Genomic DNA, 13,957 nt, shown 5'->3' with positions numbered 1-13,957 from the left:
AGCGAATACCTATTTTGTAGTTTTCATCAAATACTAATGTTTAAAAAACAATTTTTTGGATGTTTCTGGAGGTTTGTTTTCACTTACTAAAGTTACAATGACAACTGTCTTATTAGACATGCTATAAACACAAACATTATATCGCACTATTTACACATATTCCCTAAGGAGGTGTTTGGATACCCTGCTAAACTTTAGCACCTGTCACATCGGATGTTTGATACTAATTAGGAGTATTAAACATAGTCTAATTACACAACTAATTGCACAGATGGAGTCTAATTCGCGAGACGAATCTATTAAGCCTAATTAGTCCATGAGTTGACAATATGGTGCTACAGTAACCATTTGCTAATGATGGATTAAATAACCTTAATAGATTCGTCTCGCGAATTAGACTCCATCTGTGCAATTAGTTTTGTAATTAGCTCATGTTTAGTCCTCCTAATTAGCATCCGAACATCCGATGTGACCCTGCTAAAGTTTAGCACCTTGTATCCGAACAGCCCCTTAGTTCCACCACAAAAATATTTCTGATGGGATTAGGAAAAACTACCATATAGTATTTACAAATAAGTTAGAACAAAAGTTCCTCATGTCCATTTGACCTCCGGATGTTAAACTTCAAGAAATAATGTTTTCTAGCCTCGCACGAAAACAGATCACAATTACATATATTAGTAGGTTCACCAACTACTCATCACAGCATCCATTGTTCAGGTAACTACAGCAAATCCTAATATGATCTTAACTGCAGAAGAAACATGTTGCCATTCCTTCTAAAATTTTGAATAACTACCCGCAGATTAAACCTGGTGCCATTCCTTCTAAAATTTTGAATAACTACCCGCAGATGAAACCTGGTGCCATTCCTTCTAAACTTTTGAATAACTACTTGCAGATGAAACCTGGTGCCATTCCTTCTAAAATTTTGAATAGCTATGTTAAAGTTTAGCTTCTGCGAGTGAGGGTCTAACTGAGATTTCAATATCACCGTAGGACTCTTCTTGTTGGACATCAACGTAATCATAGCTCTTCAGAACCTACAGAAAAAGATATAGAAATCCAAATCAGCGAATGAAGGAAGTTGCCAGCTGCTTAAAAAAATATCGCAAAAAAGAACACTAGTGCAATTCTAAATATTACCATTGTCTCAAAGAACATCCGTGCAACTTGCTTTCTTACTTTTCCTTCCAAGATTCTGCTCAAACTGAATTTTCCAGGCTGCTCATCCGATGTGGATGAAGGCACATGATCTTTGAAGAACAGTGCAACAGCCCTACAATGCCATATAAAAAGTCATAACTTGCACTTGAATAAAAAGGGCACGATCAGTTCAAACATATCTTATTACCTTGTCCTAGCAGACATGTTTCCTAATCCTGCGGTTCCAGTACCTGCACTAGATGTGCCACCAGGAGTACTTATGAGCCCTGCAATCTCTGGCTGATCATCAAAATCATCATTGACTGGAAACAGGGACTCCGTATGATCAGAGTGGGGAGTACTTTGTCCAGGTAATGAATTGGTCCTGACAGATTGTGGCGTTTCAGTAAAACCAGTTCCTCCTAACCCAGAATGTGGAGTTCGATGGACAGTTTTGAAAGGAGAATCTGTTGGCACTTTTTCTGACCAACACACGAGTGCGCTAGCTCGCGCGTAGATCAGGAAACCACCTCATCGAAGCTCTGTTAAGATCTCTAAAATCAACGCGCACTCTGAACTTACCCGTGCCCTTCTTCTCAACAGGCAAAATATTAGAAACCCAATCAGCATATCGACAAGGTCTAATAAACTTTGCATCAAGCAACCTATTGATTTCTTCTTTCACTCGGTCATAAATAATAGGATTAAAGCATCTAGCAGGTTGTTTATGAAGCCTAAAACCGAGCTTAATAGGCAGCCGATGCTCAACTAGCTCGCGGCTTAAGCCAAGCATTTCAGTATATTTCCATGCAAAACAGTCGACATACTCTTTCAATAACTTTAATAAATCAGCCTTAAAAGTAGGCTTAAGATTTTTGTTTACAAACATCGGTCTTGGTATAGTACCATCACCAATATCCACCTTCTCTAAAGGATCAGTCGACATAAACTCTTGTCCTAATTTACTCATATCATCAAGGTCCTCAATGGCCTTACACATATCGTTCTTCTCCGCCCAATATTGTTCTAGCCTCTGCTACAACCACTCTAGATTTACATTCATTACATCATATGTGATAAGTTAGCCGATCCTCAACCGGCTTTACTACAGCAGCGATGGAACCATCCTTTGTGCAACTAATGAACTCATAATCAGAAAGATCTAAACCAGATAAGCCCTTGACATTATCATGCACACTTATGGTGGAACTATCAGCTACAGCAACACAAGCCAACGTATCACCATGCACGACCTCTACTTCATCACCTACCCACTGGATTAAGAATTGATGCAAAGTAGAAGGAACACATTGATTCGCATGTATCCAATCATGACCCAAAATTAAACTGAAGTTACCTTGGTTCTCGGCGACAAAAAAAGTGGTAGCCAACATCTTGCTCCCAACGGTGAGCTCCATAGAGACAACGCCTTTAGCTCCCATAGGCTCGCCTCCTCCCACACCGCTGATAGTCATGTTGGTCTTGATCAGCTCCTGATCTGAACCTTCTAATTTCTTGAACAAAGAATAGGGCATTAAGTTGACAATCGCTCCTCCATCAACTAGCATTTGAGAAATTGGTTTCCCATTGATATGCCATTTCATGTACATCGCCTTCAGATGACTGTCAGTGGCTTTAGGCTTCTGGAATACATCTTCCTTAGGCCCAAAGTCAAGTTGAGCCAGCTCCTCCTCTGAGATGACATAACCATCAATCCACATGTGAATCACATTTATGTCAAGGTTCATGCACTCAGGTGAAGAACTGTAATCAACAAGCTGCTCACCGTCCTCTGATTCATGAACTGATGCCAACTCATTGTCACAAGTCATAGGGACAAAAGAGGCAAAATTGGGTGGCGATTTTGGCTCGACCGGTCTGACCGACCCCTCGACCGGTCAGACCGGTTCAGGTGCTAGTGATGGCGCCTCCACCGGTCTGACCGGTTCCTTGGTCAGTTTGATCGGTGGAGCTGGGGCGTCTGCTTGACTCACAACTCCTTTTTCTGAGGGACCATGGGCCTATACTTGTTGAATGCTTCATCCCTTTGCTTCTCTCACTCTTGTTCCCTCTTTCCTTGCAGCTTTAACCTCTGCAACTTCCTCCTTTGGGTGCGAGTCAACCCAGGAGGACACCATCTTGGTAAGAAGTACTTGGAGCTGGAACCACTGCTACTAGCCTCATGATCATTAGCAGCAGGAGCCTTTGGAATAGATGACACGACCAGATTGCCTATACCAACCAGCTCTTTAGCATTACACTCAACGGGGATATCCATAGACCCAACCTAGATAACAGCTTTCTTTGTACCTTTCCCTAAGTCTATTTTCATCTTCTAAACCTCCCCCTCCTTCTTCTTAGGATGATACACTTGCTTTGGAGGAGGCATTCTGCACGTCTGGACAGGCCGGTCCAACCGGTTGGGGTAGACCGGTCGGATCAGTTGGGTCTGTGCACCCTGACAAGATGAGCAGGATGCCCAACAGTCTTGCACGGGGTGTGAGATTCTGTCCAAAGCCAACTTCCTTGATTCTCCCCATCCAAGATGGAAAGATGGCTGTTGCACGGACTGGTAAGGCACCCACATTACCCCATTGTCATCTCACACCGGGCATGGGGGATTTGATGCTGGAGGAGCCCAAGATGTGGAGGGGTACTACTTTGGTTGACCTTGGTCACTTCTCTATCTTGCCACCGCTCTTGGCGGTGAATCTTGCCTCTCTCGATGACTAGGTGACCTCAATCTCTTTTTTAATGGCCGATCACTTGTAACGGCCTTTTGCTTGGAATATTTATCCAGAAGCATATCAAAGGTGACTTTTTCCCTAGGGCTACTCCTTTGATCTTTTGCCACATTAAGCTTCCAAGTCCCAATCTCTGGACGCTTCGGTTTCAGCATTCTGCGGCGTTCCTGGGGCTGACCGGTCCGATCGGTCCCCTACACTGGTCTGACCGGTTTGTTCTGCCCAGTAGACTTGAACGGCTTTTGACCCAATGCCGTGGACGTTGCTTGCCCTCCGTGTCCAGAAGCTTTTATAGTAATCTTAAATGACTTACTGCCATCTGGAGTCTTTTCATACACCACTTCCCTTGTCAACTCTTTTCCCCTCAAATTGGGTTTCTTTCCCCGATCACAACATTCTTGCCTTTGGCAGCTTCGGCTTGATGTGGCCGAACCAGTACCTTAGGCTGCACTATGTCCATAGTGTTGACAGGAAACGGTGTCTTGTCCACTTGCATTTCATGAAACGTCAAACGGCCTTCATTTATAGCCAATTGAACCTATAGGTGAAACACATTGTAATCATTAGTTGCATGAGAAAAAGTATTATGAAACTTGCAATATGCTCTCCTCTTCAGCTCTTCAAGTGGAGGAATAGTATGAGATATTTTCAAATGTCCAAGTTTAAGCAACTCATCAAAGATACGATCACACTTGGAAACATCGAAAGTAAACTTCACTTCTTCTTGCCGACTCTTATGAGCCGGCTTAAGGGATGCACAAGAATAAGATTTAGCTCTAGAGGGCCAAACAAATTCAGTAACATAAACTTCATTGTCATCGTCGTTCAAACTACCGAAATCATATTCAATAGCATGCATGTTAGACCGACGAGACTTGAAGCTATCTTTTTTCTTAGCAATACTAAGTTCCATTGTCCAAGCCCCCATAAGTACTTGTGCAATGGTATGAAGCTCAAAACCTTCTAGCCGATCTCTAATAGATGATTTTAAACCCTTAAGAGCAAGATCGGCGAAACCATTATCAGAAAGTGACAAATTAAAACATCAGTTTTTAGTTTCTTTGAATCATTTTATGTAATCGGAAACAGATTCCTCTATGCCTTGCCTAACCGATGTTAAATTCGTCAACTTCAATTGGAAATTCCAGGTGTAAAAGTGATCATGAAATTTCTTCTCTAATTGATCCCATGAATCAATAGAGCTTGGAGCCGAAGAAGAATACCAAGCCAAAGTGGTTCCAGTTAATGATAAGAAAAATAAACGAACTCTCAAAGCATTGTAATAACAAGCTTCGCCTAGTTGAGCAAGATATTGACTAATGTGTTCCCAAGTAGTTCGATTATCTTCGCCACTGAATTTAACAAAATCGGGCATGCGCCAACCGACAGGATAGGGGACATAGTTAAAATCAGCAAGATATTGCTTTTGATACAACTTTGAATTGCCTACACCTATGCCAAACTTGCTTTGAATCATAGCCAAAATTTCCTCTTTAAATTTTCTGACCTCACTATAAGGATTTGGCTCTTGTAGCGTTGGGGCTGATGTATTCACAACATTTGCGTGGGGTGGATTGCCATTCTGAATGCGATGCAAATCAGAAAACACGTTGTTTGAAATACCCCTAGAAGCAACAATGGTGTTAGGGATCGGGGGCGACATGTATGCTATTGTGCTAACCGAGGGTGTATTCACTCCAAGCTCACTAGTACAGTTAGGAACAACCAAACTAGGCACAAAAGCAAGCGGCACAGGCGATTTAGGGACCATCGCTAACTGGCCGGCCTGAGATGCCTGACCGGTCAGACCGCCTGCCAGAACCGGTTTGACCGCTTCAGCCGTGTTCAGCTTTGGCAGTTGGACCCGAGGTGGCGTCTGTCCTACATAAAAGTTCAATGGCATGTCATATTTAGGGTTTTCGGGAGTAGCACCTAGGTCTGCCGTTGGACTTGCATGCATAACCCCATGCGAATCAACTTGAGAAGAATCATTTTTATTAGATTCAACATATCTACCTTCTACAAGTTGTTTCAAGCGATTTACCAAAGAAGTAGCAATCTGATTCTGAACTTTAAAAGCCCTTTTGAACTCTTCGTTCATAGCAGATTGATTGAGGGGGAAGTTACTTACACTGGATACTTCCTCGATCATGTTAACCTTCATCTTGATCGCGGGCATCTTGAAGTCTCGTGCTCTTGTCGCTTTTCCCTTACAATCTTTCTTGAAGCCCACTAGATACTGCATCTTCACGTACTCTTGGAGCATCACGATGTTCTACTACTCCTCCTCACTGAGACCCTCCATGGAAGCCTTGATGATATTGTTCTTGTCAATCTCCGTAGTAGATCCCATCTTGCTAGGGTTTTCCGAAACGGTTGTAAAAACCAGATCTTTCTTTCCCAGTGGAGTCGCCAAAATGTGTTGGCACTTTTTCTATCCAACACACGAGTATGCTAGCTCGCACGTAGATTAGGAAACCACCTCATCGAAGCTCTTGCACCTGGCCAATCAGACCTACGTCCTCACAGGGGCACTGAGAAAACCTACGTCCAACACCTCAGGAGGGACTCCGTTGGAGATGGCGAACCTAGGGTTGCTCTGAGATCGGCAGGCCACTCAGAACATCCTCAACCGCCGTCGAGATGAAGGAGGAAAGCAAAGGGCTTGGAAAAGCTAGGGTTCGGAGATAAAAAGTATAAAAGATATGTTTGTCGATTGGGTGATGCCCCTCAATCGGCCAAGGCCCTTTATATTTATAGGGTGGGAGGTCTTTTACCGTAAGAAAGTCCCATTTCAACTCCAATTCGGCTAGGACTCCAAGATTCATCTCGGACTCGGGGTGACCAGTCTGACCGCGCCAGCGACCGCGCCAACCGCGCCAGCGACTAGCCCGACCGTGCCAGCGACCGCGCCAACCACGCCAGCGACCGCCCTGACCGCGCCAGCAACTGTGACCGCGCCGACTCCTCCAACTACTCAAGACCGGTCAGACCGCCCATAGAGACCGGTCTGACCGGCTAGTCTAGCCTAGTCAGCTTTGTTGCCACTTTTGGGCTCCAACAGAATCCTCTTCCCTTATTGGAGATGGCATATCTACTAGGGAGAATTGAGGGAACTCAGACAACATATCTTCATCACGTGCGGCACCCGCTCCTCCATGCAACTTGGGGGTGGGCCGTGGTTCAGGCTGTGGATCCGAGTTTCATGGAGATTTTGGGGTCAAATCACCTTCTGGTGGTCTATCCTCATTTCCATGAGACTTTGGGGTGAGCTATCTTTTAGAAGGAGCATCCTGACTACCACCATAATCAACCATGGGTTCACTAGAGGTAGGTTCAGCATTAGGGTCACTCACACGCGGAAAGTTTCTATTGTAGGTTCCATGTAGGTAAGTGCACATCCCTGAAGAGTAGTGAATTTGGGGTATGTGTATGTCATGGTATTTTGAGAAGTGAAGACAGCATAAACCTCTAAAATAAAAGAGCATACTAGCTTACCTTGCACTAAGGGTTCAAGCAAGAAGCTGCTGGCCTGTCCGCTAGTCCTGCTGAATTTCCACATATCCAGGGCTGTTTGTGGTACCTTTCTTCTCTTGTAGAGTAACATACCTACTGCACCATAAAATTGTTCCTTCATATAGCTGTGCAAGAGAAGGGAACATCAAGAATGTTGGCCTAAAATGATCTTTTCCATTAACCACTCCCACAAAGGGGCACATTGGGTTACATATAGGCCAACCATGGGTAGGTGGCTTAGAAGCTAAGCAAAGCATCTAAAGAGCATCTAAGTAGATAAGGTCACACAGGCACATAGATAGATAGATAGCACACCCAACACACACATGACTTAGTCTATTAATCTCCCCCTAGGTCTTGCGTGTCTTGAGCTGTAGCTAGACCATCCCAACCCTAAAGCAAAGTTCCTGGAACTTGATCCTTCCAAGAGGTCGGCGAGTTGATCCTTGGTGTTGATGTAGTTCTCCCTGACACTCCCTTCCTCCAAGCAACCTTGGATGAAGTGGTACTTCACTCTGATGTGCTTGCTTCACTCGTGTAAGATGGGATTCTTCGTCTGAGCCAAAGCGAATTACTATCCACCCTAAGCTCCACTGCTTCAGCGTCCATGCCAAGGATATCACCGAGCAGCTGAGTGAGCTAGAGAGCCTGAGTCAAAGCAGAAGAAGCAGCGATGTACTCGACCTCACAGCTGGACAGGGCCACCACTTGCTGCTTGACAAACTGCCAGCTGATGAGGCACTTGCCAAGGACTAGTGTCGATGTTGCCGGCGTGGTCACTGTCACTGTAGCCGATGAAGTATGCCAACCCGGGACACCTCGGGTAGTGGAGGTCATAGTCGAGAGTCCCCACGACGTAGCTGAGGATCCTCTTGATGGCCTGCTAGTGCTTTGTCATCGATCGCTGCATGAACCGACTGACGTAGCCGACGGAGAACGCCAAGTCCGGCGGCGTGTGGGCGAGGTAGCGAAGGCTCCCCACTAGGTGCCAGTGTTGTGTAACATCCACCTTCTCAGTCGTGTTGTTGTAGCTTAGCCTCAGCCTCTCCTCCATCGGAGTGAGAGCCGGGTTGCAGTCGGTGAACCCACCCAGTTCAACAACGCTCTTGCCATAGGCGGTCTGTTGGAGAGTGATGCTTGACTCATCCTGATGCACCTCGATCCCCAAGGTAGAAGGAGAGAGGCCCTAGTTTGCTCATTTGGAAGGCGGCCTTCCTCTCCTCCTTGAATGCCTCCACCTCCTCATCCTTGGTGCCCGTGATCACCAAATCGCCAACGTAGACGCCCACCAGCAAGGCATTGCCTCTGTTGCCGCACCGGTAGATGGCCGCCTCGTGCGGGCTTTGCTCGAAGCCCATAGTCTTCAAGGTGGAATCCAGCTTGGCATTCCAAGCTCGCAGTGCCTGCCGCAAGCCATAGAGGGCCTTGCACAGGCGCAACACCTTATCCTCCTTACCTGGGATGACGAATCTCGGTGGTTGGTGGATGTACACCTCCTCCTTCAAGTTGTCGTTGAGGAATGCTGACTTGACATCCATGTGGTGGATGCACCAGCCTTCTTGGGCGGCCAGCACAAGAAGGAGATGCACGGACTCCATCCGTGCAACAGAAGTGAAGGCATTGTCAAAATCAACCCCCTCTTGCTGCATGAACCCGCATGCCACCAAGAAAGCCTTGTGCTTGACAATAGCACCAGCTTCATCCTTCTTCAGCTTGTACACCCACTTAAGGGTGATCGCGCGGTGACAGGGAGGAAGATCAGCTAGCTCCCGAGTCCGGTTCTTCTCAACAGCTTCCATCTCTAGCTTCATCGTGGCGCGCCATGCCGCATGACCCTCAGCCTCAATGAAGGAGTGAGGCTTCCTATTTTCGTACTCGAGGTGCAGCTCTGCCTCCAAGTCCTAAGGCACCAATCCTGGCATCGACTGGTCACCGAGAATGTCCTGTATGGTGCGATGCCTCAGAGGCTCACTATCGTGGTATGCATCGACGCGGTCCTCGTCGTGAGAGAGAGGAGTGGCGAACTCCACCAGGTTGTGCTCGTTGTGAGCCAGTGCTGGTGCAGGCGTGCCCGAAGTAGCTGCCAGTGCAGGAGAGTGTGGCGTGGCCAGTTGTGGCGGTGGCGGTGGAGAGCTCGTCGCTACCAGAGTAGTACTCGCCGGAGTTGGTGGAGACCCGGGGACTGGGGTAGGCATGCTCGGCGAAAAAGAGCTACCCACTCCCACAGCTCCCTCGAAGTGGACGTAGTCGACGGTGAAGTTGTCGTACGTCGGAGTCGAGCCGTCATCAACAATCTTTCCCCACGCCCAACCTCGCTCTTCGCCGAATACATCGTCACACGACATGCGCACACGCTGTGTTTCTAGGTCGAGGATGCGGTAGGCCTTCACCCCCTCAGCGTAACTGATGAACACCCCTAGAGTGCTCCTATCATCGAGCTTGCTGACATGGCTCAGCTCTTTGACATACGTGAGGCAGCTGAAGACACGGAGGTGGGCAACCGCCGGCTTGCGCCTATGCCAAGCCTCGTATGGTGTCATATCATCAAGGGCCTTGGTGGGTGAGTGGTTGAGGATGTGGACGGCCGTCAGCACCACCTCTCCCCAGAAGATGGACAGCATCCTCCTCTACTTGAGAAGGGCTCGGGCCATGGCCACCACCATCTGGTTGCGCCGCTCGACGACGTCGTTCGGCTACAGGGTGTATGGTATGGAGTAGTGGCGTTGGATCCCCTCGTCCATGCAGTATGACGCGAACTCAGCCGCTGTGAACTTGCCACCATTGTCGATGCGTAGCATGTGCAGCTTGCGGCCGCACTCGTTCTTTGTAGTAGCTTGAACGTGCTTGATGATATCCGGAGCAGCTCCCTTGGTGTCGAGAAGGACCACCACATGTATCAGGAGACGTCGTTAATGAGTAGTAGGAAGTAACGCCGACCTCCAGGTGTAGCTGGCGTTACCGGCCCACAGAAAAATCGCCGTGCACGAGCTCGAGCCGCTCCTTGGCTCAGAAGCTCGCCTCTTCATGATGCAGGTGTTGTAGAGCTGCTCCACATGGTCGACGCACGGCATGCCCCGCACCATCTCCTTGGTGTTGAGCTGCTTCAAGGCCTTAAACTGGAGGTGCCCAAAGCGCTCGTGCCACCACCAAGCCTCATCGTTGCGGCAAGCAGCAAGGCAGAGGGGCTGCGCCACCGCCGCATAGAGGATGTAGAGGCGATTACACCCTCTCTCCACCTTGGCGAGTAGGCACTATCGTTGATCCTAGATCTGGAGCACTCCACTGTCGATCTCCACACACGAGCTACTCTCATCCAGCTGCCCAAGGCAGATGATTGAATTTCTCAGCACGGGGATGTAAAAGACTCCGGTGAAGAGTTGGTGCTCGCCAGTCTTGGTGACAAGAATGATGGAGCTGATGCCCTTGATGTCCACAGCCAAAGAATAACCATAATAGAACATAAACAAAGAACTAAAAAGTATCCTTTGGGTTGGGCCATATTTCAGAAGGCACAACCATGTATCATGAAGTATCATATTCAATACAGGTTGGATGTTTTCATTTGTTACATCATTGCCTGGGGAGATCAAGTGATGAGGATATCACCTGCTCGGATACAACCACATTGGAAACTTTTAATTCACAAGTGAAATAATTCTTTATAATGATTGTATTTGATACATTTGATGAATTGATGCTGCACTATGATGTGTGTTCATTGTAATTTTCAGAAATACATATGTGGATCAAAAAGAGTGTTAAACATATATGGAAGGCATGGAGGACCAAAGAAGTTTACTGGGGGTGGTCCAAGTATTCCCAACATCCTCCACCAGGCCACCACGTCACTTTTGGCCCAAGGAAAGAAATAAGATCAAATCCAACACGTTTTGGGGCTGGATTCAGACTGCAGCACTACACCAACTTGCGACAGCCGCCACGACTTCATCCAGACTCCATTTTTGGTGTTCAAGTACTCCATTAAATCCTTATGCAGCCTATTTTTATATGGATCCAGACTCATGTCCATATCTATTTTGAGGTGGCCGCAATGATTAAATTACGACCGAGAGATTTTTCTATCCAAGGTGTTGTGTCGCCTTATTTTGGCCCAATGGACCGTGTATCAAGTTGGGTCCATTAGGGACATGTCCTAGGGTTGAAGCACGACCCCAACACCCTTGTGGTCATCCTCCCACATTCTTATACCCCTTAGCCGCCACCAGGAACACTCAGATTTGTTTAGATGTAAGTTTAGCCATTGCTACTTTCTTATAGACGCGTGTGTCAACTAGACCATCCATTCTACTCAATTCAGAACCCCAACTTTGTGATTTCAGATTGGTTTTTATCTCCATATTTGTAATTGAGTTGTTTGTTTTACTTGTTTTTGCTTGTTCCTCAATTGCTTGCAGGAATTACTCTAGTGGTTTGGTTGATCGTGCTCCATAAAATTGCGACGACCATTAGACGTGATGCATCGATTGCTAAGGTGCAACATCCTTGGATGGTTGTAGTCGGGCTGTGAACGTCGTCTCCATTCCCAAATCAAGTTATCCCCCTTCTCTCATTGAAATATCATGATTCAATCCCACAGGCTCTGATACCAACTGATATGAACCAGTGAGGTTGAATCCTGATCTTTCGATGAGAGAAGGGGGATAACTCGATTTGTGGATGGATACGATGTTCACGGCCCGACTACCCATCCAAGGATGCTGCACCTAAGCAACCGATACACCACCACCAATGGTCGTCGCGATCTCATGGAGCACGATCAACCAAACCACCAGGGTAATTCCTGCAAGCAATCAAGGAACAAGTAAGAACAAGTAGAACAATCAACTCAATTGCAAATATTGAGATAAAAACCAATCCGAAATCACAAAGTTGGGATTCTGAATCAAGTAGAACAGATGGTCTACTCGACAGATGTGTCTACAAGGAAGTAGCAATGGTTAAACTTACATCTAAATAAAAGTCAAGTGTTCCTAGTGGCAGTTAAGGGGTATAAGAACGTGGGAGGACGACTACAAGGGTGTTGGGGTCGTGCTCCAACCCTAGGATGTGTCCCTAATGGACCCAACTTGATACAAGGCTCATTAGACCAAAATAAGGTGACGCAGCACCTTGAACAGAAAATCCTCACGGTCGTAATTTGATCATTGTCGCCGCCTAAAAATACATATGGACATGAGTCTGGATCCATATAAAAATAGGCTGCATAAGGATTTCATGAAGTACTTGAATGCCCAAAACGGAGTCCAGCGTAGTGTTGCAGTCCGAATCCAGCCCCAAAACATGTTGGATTTGATCTCTTTCTTTCCTTGGACCTAAAGTGACGTGGTGGCCTAGTTTGGGAATACTTGGACTTGGCCCCCAATGAACTTCGTTGGTCCTCCATACCTTCCATGTATGTTTAACATTCTTTTTGATCCACGTATGTATTTCTGAAAATGATAATGAACACACATCATGGTGAAGCATCAATTCATCAAATGTATCAAATATAATCATGATAAAGAATTATTTCACCTGTGAACCAAAAGTTGTCAATGTGGTTGTATCCGAGCAGGTGATGTCCTATCATCAAGGTGATATAATTATTATCAGTTTATTATGGGAAGAAAATTTGAACACGGTATTGAAGTAGACGTTTTGAACCAACACACTGATCCAAGATTATCTAATTCTTTCATTCTAAAGTTCAGAAAAAAAATGTCAAATCATTTTTTAAGTTACTCCAAAATCATGGCAGCCTGCTGTTGTGACTACTAAAGTAAATAGATATGAATGTAAGTTCAAATGTGGGTCAGAAAGAATCACTTACTCCCCGTCTAGCATTATTTGATAGTCAAACATCATCTCTCTTTCTCTTGTTATCTTGTGCTTGAGGCAGAGGTGGTGATGGTTCAAGACGCAATTCAGGTAACTGGTTGCCTAAAATCTGAAAAGAGGGAAGCTGGATCATGAGATTTTTTTATCATTGCAATAAAATGCATTTCTATTGACCTTTTAGCATACCACATACAACTCATGCTGGTGGAATTACAAAACAGCTTCAATCAATTATACTAAAATGCAAAAGTGAAGACAGACGGACATCAGATGCATAATGTGTCACCAAACAAATACCAACCAGAATTTAGGGGCCCGACATCATCAATAAGATCATGTGTGCTAGGAGTTGTGAAGGGTACGTATATCCCAGATATTTGTTGACCAGCGGAAGAAATTCCATTCATTGATGGAGGGGTGATAACCTTGTTCTGCACAAACGGTGAAGAATACTTGTCCACCACCATGAGGTCATCATTACCAAAAACTGAATCTGTTAAGTGGTCAGGCTCCTCCTGTGGAGCTTCTCGCATTATTTCTGGCGGATCTTGTGCTCCATCTGACGGAGTTTCAATGTTAGGCTTTTCTAGCATGTTGCCAGGAGGAGGGTCTAGAGGAATCTCATCACTAAGAGTGTTATTTGCTCCAAAACCATCATCGAACCGAGGGAATGTCCTGGACATGATTGCAAAGGATACATTACTTCACTGAAA

General features: G+C 46.0%; 1 protein-coding gene across 1 annotated transcript in view; it reads right to left on the bottom strand.

Annotated features, from left to right (window-relative positions):
* Nucleotides 1-944: 944 nt before the first annotated feature.
* LOC140223184 (uncharacterized) overlaps nt 945-13,957 on the bottom strand; it is a 47,316-nt gene continuing 34,303 nt past the window's right edge. The window contains exons 6-15 of the mRNA XM_072294729.1: nt 13,536-13,919; nt 9,626-9,920; nt 8,618-9,307; nt 8,321-8,526; nt 7,389-7,531; nt 7,120-7,214; nt 6,960-7,078; nt 1,355-1,615; nt 1,147-1,279; nt 945-1,043 (exon numbers count right to left, since the gene is read on the bottom strand). Coding sequence (XP_072150830.1) covers nt 945-1,043; nt 1,147-1,279; nt 1,355-1,615; nt 6,960-7,078; nt 7,120-7,214; nt 7,389-7,531; nt 8,321-8,526; nt 8,618-9,307; nt 9,626-9,920; nt 13,536-13,919 — 2,425 coding nt within the window. The remainder of the gene's footprint in view (nt 1,044-1,146; nt 1,280-1,354; nt 1,616-6,959; nt 7,079-7,119; nt 7,215-7,388; nt 7,532-8,320; nt 8,527-8,617; nt 9,308-9,625; nt 9,921-13,535; nt 13,920-13,957) is intronic.

The sequence above is a fragment of the Setaria viridis genome, chromosome 6 (genome assembly GCF_005286985.2).
Source record: "Setaria viridis chromosome 6, Setaria_viridis_v4.0, whole genome shotgun sequence".
In the NCBI taxonomy this organism is placed as follows: Eukaryota; Viridiplantae; Streptophyta; class Magnoliopsida; order Poales; family Poaceae; genus Setaria; species Setaria viridis.
This window is presented reverse-complemented; position numbering and strand designations above follow the sequence as displayed.